The following is a 21,557-nucleotide window of genomic DNA, read 5'->3' on the forward strand; positions in this document are numbered from 1 at the left end:
TGGTTTAATATAAGATCACACTTATTTCGATGAATGAAATGTATTAGAGGAGAATGCATAAAATAATATAGATAGGAACTACTAATGATATTAAGAAAGAAATATTTGTTAAGTTCTTCTAATGTAAGGAGAAAATGAAACCGAACAAACCTCTTTAGGAGGAGGCGGCGGCTTAGTAGGGGAACTCATATCTTCTATATTTTTTTCTTCTTGAGGTTGAGCAATGTGGTTAATTTGAGTATATGATGAGATATTAGGGGTTGTCTACTGATTTATAGGAATCAATTATAGAGGAAATTTACTAAGAAAATGGGCGGCTTTTACATGCGATATTCCTCAAATTTAACCAGGAAAATCAAACCAAGGGACTGTTTCAAACGCCCTTCATTACCTCGTTAAATTGCATGCAAATATACAATTAATTAATTAATTGATCTGAACCATTTAACACAGTTTTTATATGAATATGTACTTATAATAAATTATTTTTTTTATAATTTTTTTACTATTTTTTGAATGAGTAGAAAATCAATGTTTTTGGATGGTCTAGAATTTTGAGATAAAGCAATTTTCTACTTATTTAAAAATATAGTAAAAAATTCTAAACATTTTAAAATTTAGTTTACAATATAATATGTAAGTACATATGCACATGAAAATCATATTGAATAGTTCGGACCGATCGTTAGAACTTTTAAACCGAAAATTTAAGTTCATTGCGCGGGCCAATATGCACTATACATATTACCGTAGCCTCACTCATAAATATCTGAACTTTGGTTATCTTTAGATTATTTGAACATTATATCAAGAGTTGACACGTAAAGTTATGAATAACATAAAAAGTAAAATAAAAATATTAACTTCGTTATGAATAAGACTGAGAAGTATGGTCAAAATTAAATTTGAATGCTTGATAAAAAAAAAAAAAAGTATGGTCATATACATATTAAATACTTTCCACTTAATAATGGTACATTTTGTGTGACAAACAATCACAACTCATAATATTCTGAGATATAATCATTATTTATATTTTAACCATTGCTTTGTATATTTAATGCACATAAAATAAAGACTATTATTTAATAATTTCAACAAATAAAAACATGTTTAAACAACATATTGGAGAAAACTAATATGAAAATATTAATAAATAATATTATTTACGTGCATTAATTCTGGAAAAACTATCGATATAAATTTGAATACTTAGCTGTAGTGCAATAGGAAACTTGAATTCGATCTATTTGTGAATTTTGATCTAATCAGGTTCCATTAAGTTTCGATTTTTTTTTTCTAAATTAGGACCAATTTAAATGAGGAGCTTAATCTATGTTTTTTTTTTTCGTCTTAACTTTGTTTTAGTTTTTGTTTACAGGGAATTTCCTAGGAGACTGTGTACTTCAGCAAATGAAAATGAAAATTCACATGCAATAGATACAGAAGTTTACCGTTAAGAGAGTGTTATTAAAACAATATAAAAAGAGTGAGTCTATGGTACTATGCATATTACGATTTGTTACCGTGCTACGGCTCTATATTCGAGTTTTCAAATTTTACAATCCGAACCGTTCATCTTGTTCTCCATATTAATATGTGTTTGGAGACCAAATTTTACATTTTTTTTCAAATTTTTTTACTATTTTTTTAGATTTATTGAAAATCACTGTTTTTGAATGGTCCAGAATTTCACTGTTTTTTGTAATGGCTGCTTTGTGGGCTAAAACAGGGAGAGGTAGAAGGTAGGCAACTGGCCACCCCTGGAATGAACTAGCTCCACCTCTGTCTGGTGCCAGCGAAATAAAGTCATCTTTGCAAATAAAAGTTGTACACCACCAAAGATTCTTGCTGACAGGATTTGTGCACAATATGGCTGGTGGATGAAATGCTGCTGATGAAGGGAAGATAGAACTGAGTACACAGTGACTGGCAATTTGATAATTAGAGAAGAAAGAGGAAGAAAAGTAGAGAAAAGTACTACGTACTACTTTATTAGACTTGTTTTTTGGTAACTCTGTTTAGTAATTTGATAATTGTGTAATGTTTTGTTAGACATCATAATATTTGATAATTTGATGAACTATGTACTATTTCTTTTGTTTTGTTAATTAATTAGACTCTATTCTCTATATTGTTTTGTTAGACTTTATCGGTTTGGTAATTTTTAATTATGTACTATTTTGGTATTTTTGTAATTTTTAATTATGTGTTGGTCATTATTTCATTATGTATTGCCTTTAATTGTGTATTATTTTGATAAATTATGCAATATTTTTTTGTTAGAATTAAATTAGACTGTCTCACTATGTACTACATTATGAGTCACGAGTCGACTTGCTTCAACTCGAGTTGCTCGCGAGTTGATTCCAATTCGGAGTTTTTTAATACACAGTGGCTGGCATGATGCTGTGTGCTGAGTCTAAGTGTAATAGCTTACATGAAATGTAGAAAAAACTGGGGCTCTTGCCGCCTGGAGAAAGGCTTGAGGCCTTGATGTAAAAACATTTAATTTTCTGTACCAGTTGGTAGCTTCTACCAACCTTTCAAAAAAAAAAGGAACTTGTAATAAGAACCATGACTGTAACTAAGTAATCTTATTTGTGTTGATCTACAATTAATCTCATATTGTTTCCGATAATACTGTGTTCTCATATTGACCAACGAATGAAGTTCATCAAAGACAACTTCAAGCCTAGCTAATATTAACACAAGTTGTGCTATTTTCAGCAAAATAATTATTTTTATTGATCAACAGAAAGAATATTACATGATATTTTTACACGAGCTAATTATTAAAGTTCACTATTTAATCCACCAAAACACCAAGAAAAAATAATAAAAATTAACATATATCCTACACATGAATGGACAAGTTTACAACCTACCCTGGCATTTCAGAATTCTAGCAAGACCTGATCCTGTCTGTTATAATGCCAAACACCTTCCTAACCTTTGTTTGCATTTAGTTCATCATCAAACTCCATCCCTAACATTGGTTTCTAATTCAGAAAAAGCACCGAGTTGCTGAGAAGCATCAAGCATGCCATTAACTTCGTATAAATTGCCGGAAGTTTCATCATGAACAGTCGAGAACCTTGAATTTTGTGCATTGTGACTACAGCCGCAGCCTTTAAATTGGCATTGGTGCTTTCGATGAGCTTGAACAATGTGGTTAATTTGATTATATGATGAGATATTGGGGGTTGTCTACTGATTTATAGGAAAATTATAATCCATTATAGAGGAAATTTACTAAGAAAATGGGCGGATTTTACATGTGATATTCCTCAAATTTAACCAGGAAAATGGGAGGAATACCCACCATAATGATATATAGGTCGGTGAATAGATTGTACTATAATTAATGATCAAATTTTATTTTACGTTACACTTCCACACTTTGGAATTATGGTGGGTATTCCTCCAATAGTAAGTTTCAAAGATTTTTCAGATGATTTGTAATAAAGAATTATGAAGGATGCAATGTGTTTTATGTGAATTAGCCATGGAAATTCTCTGAATGTTTCAAATCTAGGAAACTTTCCTTTTAGTAATCTAAGGAAAAATCTTCTTGTTTGAATGAAATGAATCATTAATTTCACATAATTTCATGGATTTCCTGACCAAATTTTGTGTAGAGCCTTTCACAAATCAAAACTAAGAACAACTTAACCTTTCGGAAGTTCTAATTTACATGACACTTTCATACCAATTATTTGTTTCATAGAAAATTGGTCTCAGAAAATTTCATTGGCGATCATCTGTTGCATCATTGCCTGATAAATTTCATTGGAGATCAACTAGTATTAATTTTTTTTTATTATATCCTAACTTGTACTTTTTTGTTTCTAAAATATTAAACTTAATTTTTAATTTATAATAACAGGATAATTTCAATAAGGTAGATATATAGGTGTTGTCAAATTTATAAATAATACGACCCCTAATCCCTATGAAGAATAATTATCGTGCATATAAGCTCATTTTGTTTTGGTAATATGGGTAAAAGCAAAGCATGGTGTATACTAGTGTTGTAAAAAATGTCCGTTTAGGTCGATTAATCGGCCAATTAGTCGTTGGCGGTGACCAAACTGTTACAGATTTTTTCGACTAATCGGCCGATTATTCCCGACTATTCCCGATTAATCGTTTGGCGATATTATGTCCGTCCGACGACCGCATACCGTTATTTACAACACTAGTGTATACTACTATATAATATTAGTTTTTTGTGCAGAGTTAACTTGGACTTTTTTTTTTCGGCATCGTTAATAAATCAGTAAAATTCACCGGTCTCTGTGTGTGCTAGGTGTTTTTTGTCCAACAACTTTTCTGTTATATATGTTGTCTGATAAAAGTATCACTAGGTAAATCAATTAATCAAAAGTAGAGATTTGGAATATATATATTGCCAAATTGTAATTTGTAAAACAGAGGAGCTATTCCAACATCTGGCTCAAATATTGGGGCTCCCCTAACATAGTGAATATATAACCAAACTGTAATTTGTAAAATAGAGGAGCTACCCAACGATTGGCTCAGATCGTTTGGCATTAATTAAAAGTTTTCGAACTTATCTTTTTGTTAATTTTGAATTATTTCAACTACAAAAATCGTTTGGCATTAATTGAGAATTTTAAAATAAAAAGTAAGGTGCTAACTTTTATAATTTTTCGTTATGTTTAATAAAGTAGGCCAGTTAAAACCACATTTCCTATCCAGAATTCAAACTATTGAGTTGCTGTTGAAGGTGCAGGTAATTTAATTACTATATATTTTGTTGGAAATTTACATAAATATATGTGATTAATTAGAATCGTTCATTTCTATTCAAAGTAACAAATAATGTTCAACATTACAGGGAATTTCCTTACAGACAATATACTTCATATAATGAAATTGAAAATTCACTGGCAATGAATCCAGAATTGTTTTCCATGAAGAGAGTGATACTAAAACAAGAGTATGGCTCAATTGCTACCGGTGGCACTTTGATCTAAGTGCTTACGGGATCATATCTTCATATTTGATGTTCAAACAACAAATCCAAACCGTTAGATGTTCAGTCTATATTAAAATGTGTTTGGAGACCAAATTTTACATTTTATGGAATTTGTTTACTATTCATTAAGATGGTTTCAAAATCATTGTTTTTATTAAAATTATGCGCCATTAAAAAATAGTGATTTCAAACCATCTTAATAAATAGTAACAAAATTCCAAAAAATGTAAAATTTGGTCTCCAAGCACATTTAATATAGATTGTTTAACGGTTTGAATTTGTTGTTTGAACATCACTTCTTAATGGATCATGAAGTTTGATTAATGCATAGCGAAGTTGAACTATTCAAATAAAAATAAAAAACCTTGGAATATGGTATCATAAAATATATATATATTTCACTCTATCTAATTAATGACATCTCTGAGAATTTCTCTGGTCAAACATACAGAAATCAAACTTCTTGTTACTTTATCTTTTTTATCTTCTTTGATTAAAAATATTTACTAAACCTGGACTTAAATTCTATTAAACACGAAATCAAGTGGATGTCTAGACTATCAATCATAACAAAACTAACTTGAAATTGAGATATTAATTGCTGAGGGACTCCATTTGGATAATAAACTCTGTTGGTTTGACCTTTCCGTTTTCATCTATCGCTTATTTTCGAATATCTCTTCGTAATTATTTCTATACTTGGATCAAATTATAATGAGATATAGTATGATGTTTTTTACCCTTAATTTCAAGTTACCAGGTTGACAGCCTGTTATTTTGTGCAAAAATATATAACAATACCTTTTTACCTTCCTTTTTTTTTGTTTTTGAAGTTTTTTTTGTGATGTATAACATGCATGCTATGCATCACAAATAAACTTCAAAATCAAAAGTTGAACAATTTCTCATTTTATATAGCCTAAAATATGTATAGAGAGTTAGAGACTAATGATACCTCATTTCACAAAAAACAGAGTAATTTAAAACATTCTTATAAGTTCCAATTAAATGGAATTTTACAATGGAAGTTCATAAATAGAAGAAACATATTTACAGAGATAAAATCAAATATACAGATTCCATCAATCAATCTAATACAGACTTTGCACAAACTAGACATAGAAACCAATACAAATGATGGAATTAACAATGGACGGCCAAACCCTTAATTGTACAACAACGACATATATAAATGCAAACATTGTGAATGAAATAAGCAATAAAATCAGCGATATATTTGTATCTTGCGTTAATTTTGAATCTAATTATGTAGCAGTTTCAAACTTTTGGGATGGGCGTGGCTGTTGTTGTTGTTGTTTCTGACATGTTGGACACTTCTTCGAAGCAGGACAATACTTACGAGGATATTTACACGACGGGGGCCTCTGCAGGAAATAAAAAATAAATAAAACAAACAACAAATTAGGGTTTAATATAAGATCACACTTATTTCAATGAATGAAATGTATCAGAGGAGAATGCATAAAAATAATATAAATTGGAACTATTGATAATATTAAGATAGAAATTTTTGTTAAGTTCTTCTAATGTAAGGAGAAAATGAAACCGAACAAACCTCTGTAGGTAGCGGCGGCGGCTTAGTAGAGGAACTCATATCTTGTATTTTTTTTTTCTTCTTGAGCTTGAGCAATGTGGTTAATTTGAGTATATGATGAGATATTAGGCGTTGTATGCTTATTTATAGGAAAATTATAATCGATTATAGAGGAAGTTTACTAAGAAAATGGGCAGATTTTACATGCAATATTCCTCAAATTTAATCAGGAAAATCCTACCAAGGGACTGTTTCAAACCCCCTTCGTTACCTCCTTAAATTGCATGCAAATATACAATTAATTAATTAATTAATTGAGCGGTTTCCGCGTGGCATTCGCTGTGTAACTATATGATGTGTATCAATTTCAAAAGTTTAATTCTAATTCTGAAGAATTACAATAACCTCAAGTATTTTCTAATGTTAGATTAAGATTTCTTTTGTTTATAAAACTAAACATGCAAGTCCTTAAATTCTAGTCAAATTAACTGGTATTAAGAGTTCTTTTACGGATGTGTTTGGTCCTGCATAATTATTAACAATAAAATCAAATCATTCTGAATTTTTCCTGTAAAATTGTTGTTTTATCTAAGTTGTCAAACTAAATTATTTATATTCAGATTAATTGGTTACAGTATTGTTTAATTTATTTTAACAGTTTCATATAATTAATGTTATTAAAATTATATTCCGTTATGAATATCTTTATTTTAATTATGCACATGCTTTGAAATGATTCACACAAAACAATATATTTTGGGTATGCTTTGTGATTAGTTGGTTAATTTCTAAAAATATTATGTGATTTATTTAAAACATTAGTAAAAAAATTCAAATTGTTATCATAGTAATAAGTTCAAAATTCAATAATTTTGTAAAAATGTCTAAGGTTCATGACTTCGATATAATTTGACAATATTTCGTTGCTCATAATACAAATAATACATCAAGATACTAATATTCTTCCAACAACAAAAAAAATCGTAATATTCATTAATAAAATGGGATAATTAAATAGCTTGTTCTTTGTATAACTCGTCAAAATTAAGAAAACAAAAATTTGTGATCCTTCAAAAAGAAATAGTACATATGTAATAGTACTGGAACTATGGTGTTCTTAAGTTCATCAAATTTTTTTGTGAACTCAATTTTAAAATCTATCGGATTGACTTTAAATGACCAATTCGAATTATTGAAACTCATCTATCTTATGAGTGATGCAATTACATACAAAAAATTAAAATTATTGAATTAATTTTGTATAGAGTCAAGTGGTAAAAAATGGTTCAAACAATGAATGCATTAAAATTAATTTATAAACCTTCTAATTTTGACCGCTTGACTCTATACAAAATTAATTTAAAATTTTAAAACTTTTGTATGTGGACACATCACTCATAAGGTAGATGAGTTTTAACAATTCAGATTCGTTATTTGAAATTAATCCGATAGATTTTAGAGTTTAGTTCACAAAGAGACTTGGTGAACTTAGGAACACTCTAGTTCTACTCCATACGAAATATTATTTATTTGTTATTATGTTTGTTATTGAAGAGGAGCAAGTATTGTGTAATTAACAACATGGATAGCCACACCATGTATAACACAATATATCTCCATGTGAACACTGGGCTTTAATTAAGGAGAAAATTTTAGTTGAGATTCCGTTTAAATTGAAACCAAGAAGTGAAAAAAAAATACACTTAAAATGAGCGTTTGTGTGATCCGCAAGCTATCGAGAATTCGGGTGAAATACGCGAGAAGTTCGTATTAGTCGATTACATTACTTATTTAATCATATATTATTTTGTATTATTTTTTACCTTGAAGAGATGTCCAAACTAAGATCCCGGAACAAACCACCTATGACGGAAAACTAAATTATCTTTACCGATTAATTAGACCAAAAAAAGTATAATATTTTTAATTTGTAATTACCTAAGCAAATTGAGTCAAAAAAAACATATCAGTATGCTTTATTTTATTTCTTCACACCAGACGGTTCGGATATTTAGAGCTAGATTGGGAAAAATGGCACGGCAGAGTCGACTCTGTTATATAATGACACGGTTACGGCATGGAATTGCACGATATAAGTATTGGTTATGTACTGTGACTTGCGCGTTCAATGCATTCGCTTACTGTGATTATCTTTTGAAAACTTGGCACGATACGTTACCCGAAAGATCTAATCACGGCATGGCACGACACGTGGTCACGCGAGTCACGTGTAATTATGACAGTTAGATCTTGACTAAATAGTGAATCTTAAATAAATTAACATAAATTATGATTAAATGACCACGACGCGTTTAGACACGGCGTGACCATCCCTTGACATTTTGGTCACTATACACCACAACACGTAAAAAAATAATTTGATCACAGTACAGTACAGTACAGCACGAAACCAAAGTTACAATGTGTTAATTATAACATGACACGGCACGTTTTTTTCACTCTATTTAGAGCCATGTATTTTTTTTTTTTTTTTTTTTGATAATTCTTGCTTCTTTTAGTTTGGTTCATTTTAGTGTGAAGATAAAAACCTTTTAATTTTGCGGCCCTTTGCATATTTAGAGTAGATAAAAACAGTGTTGGTAAAAATAGCTGATATTATATTGACACTCCGTTTGATGATAATCGGTTGGTTCATATTCAATTTCAAAGGCCGGAAATAAAGGCTACAACTTCCGTTTGTTTGAATAATGGAGAGGGACCAGGCTTGAGAACCGGTTACGGCTTGTTAGATTCTCTCGCCGTTGTGAACCGGGTGTTTGCATTAAATGATCCGGATTTGATCCTTAAACCCTCTGCGCCGCTTAATTCTTCTTCTTTCCTTGAGCACCCAAAACCCTAACAATACAGGAAATAAATACGCTTACATCACACTCTTATGGATTCCCTCCTTGAAATTAAAAACCCTAACCCTAGCAAGAGCACCACCACCCATGATCGATCTTGCTGACCTCTCCAATAGTTCCCCCCAACTGGACGACGAGCTCGACGTCCTGCTATTCGACCCGGTCGACGAGTGGCTTCTTGACCCGATTGACCAATCCCGATCCCAATCCCTGTCGTACCAGATGCTCTCTTCTGATAAAGGAATCAAACTGGAAGCATCCGGTGTTTTGATTGAAGAGGAGATGAAAAGGGTTAAGTTGGAAGAAGAGGTTGTAGTGGAAGAAGGATCCGAGAAGATAACTGATGTTAAAGAATCATCTTCTTCTTCCATGGAAGTCAAGGAGATAGAGATTGTTAAATTGGAAGAAGAGAAAGAGGTAGAAGGAGAATCTGAGACGGTTCTTGGTGCAAAAGATTTGTCTTCTTCAATGGACACTATGGAGACTATAGGGGTTAAAGTGGAGGAAGAAAAGGTAGTACAAGAAGTATCTGAAAAGATGGCTAATGCGAAAGATTCTTGTTCATTGTTGGAAGAGAAAGAATCAGCAGAGGTGAAGTCAGAGGAGTCGAGTTCTTCTGATGATGATGAATCAGGCTCAGATGAAGAAGAGGAAGAGAGCAGTGATGGAGAAACTAGTAGTTCTGCCAGTAGTAGTGAGAGTTCTGAAGAGAGTAGTGATGAAGAAAAAGGAAAAGGGAAAGGGAAAGGGAAAGATAAAGTTATTGAAGAAGGAGAGATAGTAATGGAGAGTGATGATGAAGAGGAAGAAGAAGGTGCATTGAAAGGGTCGACTAAGTTCAGCAACGAGAAAGAGGTAACTTTGTTGTTCACCCTTTTCTTAATAGTACATTTGACATTACAAAATATTTCCATTCTGGAAGTGTTGTATTACTTTCAAAATATCATATGGGGGCCTACTGGCTGGAAAAACAAAACAAAAAAGGAAAGAAATAAAAGATCACATGGTAATTGTTGTCTTGCATTTTACAACTTGATGCTTTGCATTGGTAAGTTCAACTTTTTCATGTTGGGTTTAACTAATTACGTCAACTTCATTATATAGATGACTAACAAGATACATAATTTCACACAGACTCTTCCACCAGTTCCCAAAATCGACGCACAGCTGGAGCCACATCACCAAACAATGCCAATTGGAGAAATTTTATCTGTAAGTTCAATTTTTTATATTAACCAAATGTTTTATTTTGTGAAAATTGGACTGAATATATCGACAGCAATCTTTTCTGACAACCATTACTACCAACCAAATTGTTATCATAATAGGAAAAAAGTAAACTATAGATGTTCTATATAGCTTAATAGATTATGCATGAAATTTGGGTCAATATGAAAATTGATTGACCATCAATTACATGGTTTGAGAATTTTTAGTCTTTGTCAGCACCAAACCATTTCCAAAATATTAATCTACAGAGAAAATATATCTACTATTTGACTTTATTGGTGTTGATAACTGTTTCATTGATTACCCTGTTCATAAAGATAAATGTCAATATCATGGTTCTTAAAATCGGGATTTTAATTGGAATGGGAACTTGTCTGTAGAATCAGAATAGGCGGAGTCAGATTGGAAACTTGGATGCTTGGAAACAATTTTGTCTGTAGAATAATGGAGAAAAAAATATAAATTCGAGAGATAGACATAAAAGAAATATTGGTTATATTCTTATTTCTATATTAAGCTAAAATTTGTGTTGTGAGCCAGGAAAAGTTGTGCAAAAAGCTGTCCAGATCAATTTTTCTTATCTGCAATAAAGAACTCTCAGCTGTTGTAGTAGTACAAGTAATGCCCCATGCAAACTTTTTTATTAATATATAGCTTCGGCTGTTAGTGTAGCAAGTCATACTATGCCCCATCTTTATTCACCCACAACACCTCTGAGAGCAGCATATTTATCAGGCAGGTTTCCACAGCATGGTCAATATCCCTCTTGATTAATAAACTGCACTCTTCTACTATTTTTTTTTCTCTCTGTCTTATGGTGTTCCCTTTTTCAGATACTTGGAGACCGAGTAATAGTAGAAGGATCTGTTAAGCACAACCCATTAAATGAAGGTTCCATCCTTTGGATAACGCAGACCCGAAGCCCACTGGGTTTGGTTGATGAGGTTTTCGGTCCTGTAAAGAGCCCATTCTACCTAATCAGGTACAACTCCGATGCGGATGTGCCACCTGGCATCTCTGTGGGGACCGCTGTCTCCTTTGTTACAGAATTTGCTAGCTACGTGCTTAACAATAGTAATGCTGTGTACCAAAAGGGGTATGATCTGGGTGAAGATGAAGTAGATGATGAGGTGGAATTCTCTGATGATGAGAAAGAGGCAGAGTACAAGCGGGCCCTACGCCAAACCAAGAGAGGATCCAATAACCCCCATGATAAACAACCTGGACCTGCTAAGAGCAGAAGAAATGTGAATTTACCTAAAAAGAATGACAGGAATTTCACTCCCCAGTTTTCAAACCCAAATGTGCAGCCACAGCAAAACCAGCAACACCAATTTCCTCAAAATCAGTTGCCACAAAACCGGTTTTTCCAGAACCAGTTGCCGACGAACCAGTTGCTGCAGAACCAGTTTCCACAGAACCAGTTTCCACAGAACCAGTTGATGCAGACCCAGCTTCCACAGAGCCAGTTGCCACAGTACCAGTTTCCACAGAACCCATCTATGCTTAATCAGTTGCAGCAAAACCAAATGTTGCAGAACCAGTTACTGATGAATATGAGCTTGCTTGCCAGTGGAATGCAGATTCCAGGTTTTAGGTTGCCAATGAACACAAATCCGAATCCATTTTTATTGAGTGGTGTCAATTTCCCTCCTTCAAGTATGCAGTTTAATCCAGCAAATTTGCAATCAAACCCAGTTAACCTGCCAAATAGTGGAGAGATACCATCTTTGCATGAAAATTCATCTATCTCAAATATTCATTTTAACCCTGTTAATGTTCCTTTTAGTGGGGAACAGTCTCCAATGCAATTTCAACCTGGAAATTTATCTCTAGGTGGACAAGGTGGTAATTTGCAATCTAGCCCTGGAGGTTCGTCTTTTGGGGGAGAGCGTCCCACTATGCAATTTAACCCTGGGCACCCTGGTTCTGTGCAATTTAACCCTGATTCCAGGGGAGAACGCTCGAATGTGCACTTTAGCCGTGGTAATTCGTCCAATAGAGGTGGAAGGCCCAATCAAAGGGGAAGAGGAGGCCGTCACTTTGCTGGTAGACGTGGAAATGCTCGACCTTGAAATGGCTGAAGAAATTTTGCTTTCACTCTCTTTATTTTAGTTTACATCTCATCTGTAATGTAACACCTTGTTCTACATTGCTTGTATCTTCACCATTTTTATTACATATATTTGCATTAAATTATTTCTCTGTATCTCGGGTCCTCTTTGCAGCGCTATGTAACTGCTGCCTTTTGGGTTGCCTTGTACATGTTATTTTGAATATGCTGAACTACTCAGGAAAACAGTATAAGCAAAAAAAAATGAAAAATGAAAAATTTAAGATGAACGACGCTAGAGAAAGCAAGAACACAGTAAAATCAAACTAAGCATTCGGTTACATATCAATAGCAAACCACAAACAAACAAAACCATCAAATTTAAAAAGAAGTGGAACTCATTCAGGCTTTGGTCACTTGAATTGGAGAAAACAAACACATTTTACAATCTGAAGATAGGAGAGATGTGGTTTCATACTTATCTGCTCCACCGAAGAAGTGGAACTCATTCAAGCATTGGCCACTTGACTCGGAGAGAACAAACACAGTTTACAATCGGAAGATAGGAGAGATGCGGTTTCATACTTATCTGCTCCACCAACTACGGGCATTTCGACACCTCGTTTTACTGTGCTTACATAGTCTGGCCGGTACGTCCTTCCCAAAACCCCTTCCACTTCCTGTGAAATCGCCAAAAACCGAAACTGCACTTCTAGATGCGCGAAACAATCGTCCTTTGGTATGTTGTACCCATGGATTCTGTCATCCTGCTCTGTAACTGGAACCACAGTTACTGAAATCTCTGCAACTCCATTTACAGTAATCATAACACTATTCACCCGTTCTGTTCTCTCAATCAAAAGCTCATCATCTGTTGAGCTCCACTTTGAGAGGTACCCTTCCCGGAGTTGAAAGGATGTGCCATCCAAAGTGAAGCTAAGGTGGTCGGTCGTTTCAATCCATGTTTTGACCCGTTTCGCCTCGACAGTGAAGGTGTGTGAAGCAAACATGAGCCCTAGTGCTTGGATCCAGGTGAAGTCTCGTGTTCGGCCTTGGGGCCGAAGACCGATGAATCGAGCATTGATTTGGAATGATCTGTCAGAGACTTCCATGAAAATAGAAAACGACTCCGTCACCTCCAATGAATCGTGGGTCGTAGCATCCAGATCCCAATCCGTTACAGCTCGGCTTACGGTCTGCAATGCACTCCCATTGTTATATTATTAGCAAAAAATCCAACTTTAATGTAAAATAAACATATTTTTGGTGAGGGTTACCGACCATATATAAAATGGCTGTAGCATGTAATTGGGAGAAAAAAAATAGAAATTAAAAAAAAGGGGAACATAGCAACAAAAACTGATATTGGTCACAAAAAAATATAAAAAGAATATTGGATCAGAAAGACAATAATTAACAGGGTATAATTGATAGGTTAATAAGAACTAACAAGGTATTATATACATGAGACTATGAGAGAAAGCTATACTACTGAACTGTTCTAATTATCTTCTGGTTGTAAATTCATGTCTTATTTAATGATTATATTTGCTGTTCTTGTGGCGCAACATCTCTCTTCAATACTGCATCTGAAATAAATAAAGAACTTCACAAATTTCAAGTTTACAAAATTACTTCGGCAAATTGCTTCACATTTGACGTCGCAGTCGGCATAGCATGCTTTCTCTGTGGGATTAGTCGGGATTGTGAGTGGGCATTCAGTCGGGCACCGCAGAACTTTCAAAAAGCAGCTACTGTTTTTTCTAAAGCAGGTTACCGCATTTTGAGCTGATGCAACTCCAAATGCAAGCATGACGATGTATGCCGTGAGAAGCAGAGTTCTCATCTCAATAGACTTCATCTTAAATGTAAAGATCACTCTTAACTTGGTTCGGTTCAAGCCTATGTATTACAGTGCAAGTCTTATATAGAGAGTTATTAACTTATTATGGATATGGTGTTTACTAGACTTTTGACTTTCAGGTGGCATGTATTTTTTGGTATTTAAAGCTCTATTACCGAAAATGAATCTAAAGGGGGAAGTCTATATATGATATAGTTTTGGAACTACTTGTGTAAGTTGTCAACTTTTATAATTTTGTTTTATCCTTGTATAATTGATTTCAGCTAAACTCTAGCTGATTAACATGTGAATGCTAATTTTGTCAACCCTTGCTTTGGTAGAACAATGTTTACATTTATTACATGAAGCAGGAGAGTTCAAATTTAAAAACATGACAAGTTGGATAGATTTGTAAAGACATTGGATATATCCTAATCAAACGCCATTAATGTTCTCCTTACAGTACTTGTGTAATTGTGCTATCTAAATTTCCGAGAGGATAACTAGCCTAATTAACCATTTATTAATAGGTTCTTGGAAAGAAAAACTAGATAGTAATTACTAATTAGTAGCAATGAGAGATTGCAATTCAGTAACATCCATTAGTCATCAGACTAATTTCGTTAGGTGCATACTGAATGAAGTTGTTTTTACATAGCTTTTGTCGCTGAAAAAGTGACAAGTGACTATATTGAACAAATATTATGAAATTTATGAGGAGCGAGGATATAGAGACAACTGATGTCGCAATTCACCAATTATGAAGAGATACAATATACTGTACATGACTGATTTGAGGACTTTTATCTCATAATATTTTTTTGACAAAATAATCAAACTACACACAATTTTGGTTTTACAAAATTACCTCAACAAATTGCTTCACATTTGTCGCAGTTGAGATAACACGCTTTCGCTTTCTGTTTAGTCGACCAAAAGATGCAGAAACAATTACTGACAAATAAGAGCTTGCTTGCCATTGGAGTGCAGATTCCGGATTTCGGGTTTCCAAATAAACATATCCAACCCGTTTTGTTGAGTGGTACACTAGTATTGGTTTCGCCGCCTTAGAACATCTACATCCGTGAAACTCTTGGAGTTTCTAAATAACTGTTAACTAATTTTTAGAAATTTTATTTCTGAAAGTTTCTAAACCCCTACATCCCTGAAACTAAAATTAGACTTTCTTAATTGTCACATCAGCAAATAAATTACAGGAGAAAATAATTTCAACGAATTATTTGGCCACGTCAGAGTTTATAAAATGTTTCTTATTAAGACTTTGGAGCAAAGTTGCTAAATAAGAAACTCATCTGCATCCTTAAAACTGATTTAGAAACTGCCACATCAGATTAGAAACTTCAAAAATTTCAGACTATGCAGTTTAATCCAGGAAATATGCACTTAAACCCTGTTAACCTGCCAAATAGTGGAGAGATACCATCTTTGCAAGGAAATTCTTCTATCTCAAATATTCACTTTAAGCCGGTTAATGTTTCAAAATCTAGGGAACAGCCTCCAATGCAATTTCAAGCTAGTAATTTTCGAAGTGTCCCACTATGCAATTTAACCCAGGACACTCTGGTTCTTTTATAATTTAACCCTGGAAATTCTGGTTTTAAACGTCTGATTTAACCCTAGACACTCAAGGTACTTAATGAATCTCAACCGTCTGATTTTAATATTAGTGCAGATCTAGTCTGCATGAATCTTGAAACAGATCGGATGGTCAGGATTCATTAATTCCCTATTGAGTTAATGCAGAGGATATGAATTCCGCGGTCAGGCCACATTTTTCTTCACCAAATTTTCCCGCCTTCGATCAAGTGATTAGTGATGCGGCCCTCCAAAAACCAATAGAAGTGGAAGGTCCAACCAAAGGAATCAAAGTGGTTGGGCTGAGATCTTGAATTTGCATGGGTTTTGTTTTCAAGGGAAAGAGGTGAAGAAATTTTTTTTTTTTTCTGTTGAGATTGTAAGAACTACTTAGAGTAATATAATTTGGGCCTTTGGCCTTTTCTGTACAATAAAAAAGCCCAACCAAAAGGGAAGAGAAGTCCCTCTCCTCGTAGAAATGGAAATGTTAGGCCTCGAAATGGCTCAAGTTTGCTTTCACTTTCGCTTAACTCCTTGTTCTAGATTGCTCGTGTATTTGTCATAAATATTTGGGTAAATTTCTCCAAATATCATTAAAATTTGTACTTTGTTATGATTAGTCACTTAACTTTAATTTATCTCAATCAAGTCACTCAACTTTCTATTTGTTCCAAGTTAGTAACTCTTTAACTTTTTCATCTAAAATGCTAACGAAATAATTTAATTCCGTTAGAATTTTGGATAGAATGAACATATTTTGTTAGCATTTTGGACAGAATGAATATATTCCATTAGCATTTTAGATTAAAAAAAAAAATAGTTATAAAGGGGACCAATTTGAGACAAATGAAAAGTTAAGTGATTTGATTAAAACAAATCAAAGTTGAGTGACCAATTCGTGACAAAGTACAAATTTTAGTGACCTCCGGTAAAATTTATCCTAAATATTTGCTTGAAATTGCTATTCATGTAACTCGAGTCATCTTTGCTGTGCAATGTAAGTTTTTTTTTTTTTTTTTGAAAGCTTGGTAGCGGCTACCAAGATTATATTAATAAATGTGTTTACAACATCCAACACTAAGTATTACAATGAAAGCTATGTAACCCCTTCTATAGCCCCCCTCCATTCACTTGATAAGTCCTTAGATTTAAGTTACCACAGTAACGGGTTCACAAACCCGCATCTTTCCTTGCCCGATTAGCTACTAGCCATGTTGGCAATTTAGAGCCCCAAAAAATTACTTCATTTCTTTGCCTCCATAATGACCATAGAATTGCCATGAATGGTGCAATGTAAGTTGCTACCTTTGAATTCACATCCCCTCAGGTTACCTCACTGAGTACAATTGAATTGGATGATCTGAAATTATAAAATTTAACTTGGCACGAATCTCAAAGCACAAAAAATACTGCCCCCTAATGCCATCCCGAGCACCCACCGGCTGAAATTAAATCTGGGCCGTCCATTTCAATTGTGTTGAGTCAGGTACCTGGGAGGATATACGGATCCGCTACCTTTTGGGGTTGTCTTCTAATATTTTCCTGTTTATTGCGTGTATAAACCTAGATGTTATTTTGAATATGCAAACTAAGTACTCAGGAAAACAGTATGATGAAAAAAAACAAACAATAAAGAAAGCAAGGTTTTAAGATGAATGACCCGAGAGAAACTACTTCAGTGAAAGATTTATCATTATCTCAAACTAACCAAACAAAGACACAGTATAATCAAACTAAGCATTCCATATTTCCATTACATATCAATAGCAAACCACACAAACAAACAAAAAAACATCAAATTTAAAACGAAATGGAACTCATTCAAGCATTGGCCACTTGACTCGGAGAGAACAAACACATCTTACAGTCGGAAGATAGGAGAGATGCAGTTTCATACTTTTCTGCTCCACCCACTAAGGGCATTTCGACACCTCGTTTTACCGTGCTTACATAGTCTGGCCGGTATGTCCTTCCCAAAACCCCTTCCACTTCCTGTGAAATCCCCAAAAACCGAAACTGCACTTCTAGATGCCCAAAACAATCATCCTTTGGTATGTTGTACCCATGGATTCTGTCATCCTGCTCTGTAACTGGAACAACAGTTACTGAAATCTCCGCAACTCTATTTACGGTAATCAGAAGACTATTCACCCGTTCTGTTCTCTCAATCAAAAGTGTGTCATCTGCTGAGCTCCACTTTGAGAGATACACTTCCCAAGTTCAAAAGATGTGCCATCAAAAGTGAAGCTAAGGTGGTCGGTTGTTTCATTCCATGTTTTGACCCGTTTGGCCTCGACAGTGAAGGTGCGTGAATCAAACATGAGCCCTAGTGCTTGGATCCAGGTGAAGTCTCGTGTTCGGCCTTGGGACCGAAGACCAATGAATCGAGCATTAATTTGGAATGATCTGTCAGAGACTAGAGCATAGTGATTGTCTCTCTTTCCATGAAAATAGAAAACGACTCCATCGCCTCCAATAAATCGTGGATCATAGCATCCGGATCCCAAACCGTTACAGCTTGGCTTACGTCCTGCAGTGCACTCACATTATAATATTATTAGCAATATATCCAACTCTAATGTAAGAGATAAAAAAAATAAATAAGAATGTTGGATCAGAAAGACAATAATTGATAGGTTAAAAAAAATAACAAGGTACCATATACAACTAGTGATCTTCTGTTTGTAATTAACTTCATGCATTATTTATTTTAATGATCATTTTTGTTGTTATGGCACATCCTCTCTCTCCAATACTGTATCTGAAATAAATCAAGGACTCCACAAATTTCAAGTTTACAAAATTACTTCGGCAAATTGCTTCACATTTGTCGCAGTCAATAAAGCAGGCTTTCGCTGTCGGATTAGTCGGGATTCTGAGCGGGCATTCAGTTGGGCAAGTCAGGCGTCTCCCAAAACAAAAGATGTTATTCTTGTTGGTACTGATGCAACTTCAATTGCAATTATGATGATGTACACTGTGAGAAGCACAGATCTCATCTCAATAGACTTCATCTTAGATGCAAAGATCACTCTTAGCTAGGTTTGTTCAAGTCTATGTATTTCTGTGTAAGTCTTATATAGAGAGCTATCATGAGGTTTGTACTAGGCTGTTGACTTTAATGTGGTGTTTTATTTGGTACTTAATGCACTATTATCGAAAATGAATCTGAAGTGGAAGTCTATGATATTGTTTTGGAACTGCTTGGTAATTATGTTCTTATTTATTTTAGTTTGTTTTAGAACTACTTGGTAAGTTGTTAATTTTTATAGGTTGTTTGTTGCCTTCTATAATTAATTTTAGCTAAAATCTTGGTGTTTAACATGTGAATGCTAATTTTGTCAACCCTTGCTTTGGTAGACTAATGATTACATTAATTACCGAAGCAGGGAGTTCAAATGTAGAAACATGACAAGTTGGGTAGATTTGGAAATGTAAATAAATATATCCTAAAAGATAAGAAATTATAAATTTTCAAAGAAAAGACATTGGATATGTCCTAATCAAACGCCATTAATGTTCTCCTTACAGTACTTCTGTATTGTGCTTTCTAAAATTCCGAGAGGATAACTAGCCTTTAACCATTTATTAATAGATTCTTGGAAATAAATACTTGATAGTAATTAGTAGCAATGAGAGATTGCAATTCAGTAACATCCATTAGTCATCAGACTAATTTCGTTAGGTGCATACTGAATGAAGTTGTTTTTACATAGCTTTTGTCGCAGAAAAAGTGACAAGTAACTATATTGAACAAATATTATGAAATTTATGAGGAGCGAGGATATAGAGACAACTGATGTCGCAATTCACCAATTATGAAGAGATACAATATACCGTACATGACTGATTTGAGGACTTTTATCTCATAATAATTTTTTTGACAAAATAATCAAACTACACACAATTTTGGTTTTACAAAATTACCTCAACAAATTGCTTCACATTTGTCGCAGTTGAGCTAGCAGGCTTTCGCTTTCTGTTTAGTCGACCTTATCAGCAGGCATTCAGATGGCAATGCAGATCATGTCTCAGAAGGCACTGCTATTTCGGCAAAACAAGTTATCACATTTTGTTGAAAGGTACCAAATGGAGCTGCATCCACTCCTCCATTTGGTACCCTTCTACACAGTAAAAAGCACAGACACAATAGACAATCTTAGAAGTGGGATCACTATTAGCTTGGTTTGGTCATCTCAGTATATCAGGAAATGAAGCTAACGCACCAGTTCTAAACAGAATCGTACTACCAGTAGTCCCTTGTTTCTCAATTGGTCAGGCCACATCTGCCTACACCGAATTTCCTCTTCTTCAAACCAATCTGACTAAATTTTCTTCCAAATTAAGAGAACAAAATCAATTAATCAGCCTGAATATGCACCTCCTTGAGTGTTCTCATTCACCTCGTGTTTGACCCGGTCGTAATTTTGGTCAAACAACCGAATTTCAATCGAAAAATCACATGGCCGAGTAAATCGCGTGAAACTCGGCTTGTGGCCGGTCGATTTCGGTCCGACTCAACGGATCCAACTCCGACTCCGCTGGGTTTCCAAAACACTGCGACCTTCTATTTTTTTTTTCCTTTTTGTCTTATTATAGTGTGCAAACCGAAAACGGGTTTCTTTTGCATTTTTTTTTTCAGATACCAGGAGACCGAGAAATAGTGGAAGGATCCATCAATACAACCCGTTAAACGAAGGTTCAAATCCTCTGGATAACGCAGACCCGAAGCCCAGTGGGCCTGGTTAACAAAGTTTTCGGCCCTGTATAGAGCCCCCACTACCTCATCAGATACAATTCCAATGAGGATGTGCCACCTGGCATCTCTGGGTAACCGCTACAGTTTACTCAGGAAATATACAATTAAACCCAGTTAACCTGCCAAATAGTGGAGATGCCATTTTTGCAAGGAATTTCTTCAGTCTCAAATTTTCACTTTAACCCTGTTAATCCTCCATTTAATGGGGAGCAGCCTCCAATAACCCAGAACTTTCTGGTTCTTTGCAATTTAACCCTGGAAATTCTGGGGAAGAACGCTTGAATAGTCAAATTACGATTTCAGCCTCGGTAATTTGTCCAATACAGGTGTAAGGCCCCACCAAAGGGTAAGAGGAGACCAGCACTGTGCTGGTAGAAATGGAAATGCTTGGCCTCGAAATGGTTGATGAAGTTCTGCTTTCACAGTTGTTCATTTTAGTTTACATTTGATCTGTGATGTAACACCTTATTCTTGATTGATTGTACCTTTACTGTACATGTTAGAAATATTTGCATAAAATTGCTATGCATGGAACACGAATCATCTTTTCTGCCCAGTTGTTTATGTCATGTATAAACCTAAATGTTATTTTGAATATGCTGAACTACTCAGGAAAACAGTAGAACTACAAGGTTTTAAGATAAATGACGCT

At 34.3% G+C, this 21,557-nt stretch overlaps 2 protein-coding genes and 1 pseudogene across 2 annotated transcripts; 1 reads left to right on the top strand and 2 right to left on the bottom strand.

The window, feature by feature from the left end:
- Positions 1-9,130: 9,130 nt before the first annotated feature.
- LOC144544333 (uncharacterized) lies at positions 9,131-12,835 on the top strand. Its single transcript, XM_078292817.1, has 3 exons — positions 9,131-10,279; positions 10,559-10,636; positions 11,488-12,835. The coding sequence occupies exons 1-3, from the start codon at positions 9,512-9,514 to the stop codon at positions 12,727-12,729; spliced, it is 2,088 nt and encodes a 695-aa protein (XP_078148943.1). The 5' UTR covers positions 9,131-9,511; the 3' UTR covers positions 12,730-12,835.
- A 381-nt stretch (positions 12,836-13,216) lies between these two features.
- LOC144544073 (uncharacterized) lies at positions 13,217-14,568 on the bottom strand. The gene is made up of 2 exons (XM_078292487.1): positions 14,335-14,568; positions 13,217-13,903 (listed from the first exon to the last, which is right to left on the bottom strand). Exons 1-2 carry the CDS (start codon positions 14,566-14,568, stop codon positions 13,217-13,219), a joined length of 921 nt encoding a protein of 306 aa, XP_078148613.1.
- Positions 14,569-17,820: 3,252 nt separating this feature from the next.
- LOC144544074 (uncharacterized) lies at positions 17,821-21,338 on the bottom strand (annotated as a pseudogene).
- Positions 21,339-21,557: the final 219 nt, after the last annotated feature.

Source organism: Carex rostrata, chromosome 26 (genome assembly GCF_964058835.1).
Source record: "Carex rostrata chromosome 26, lpCarRost1.2, whole genome shotgun sequence".
NCBI classification, from domain to species: Eukaryota; Viridiplantae; Streptophyta; class Magnoliopsida; order Poales; family Cyperaceae; genus Carex; species Carex rostrata.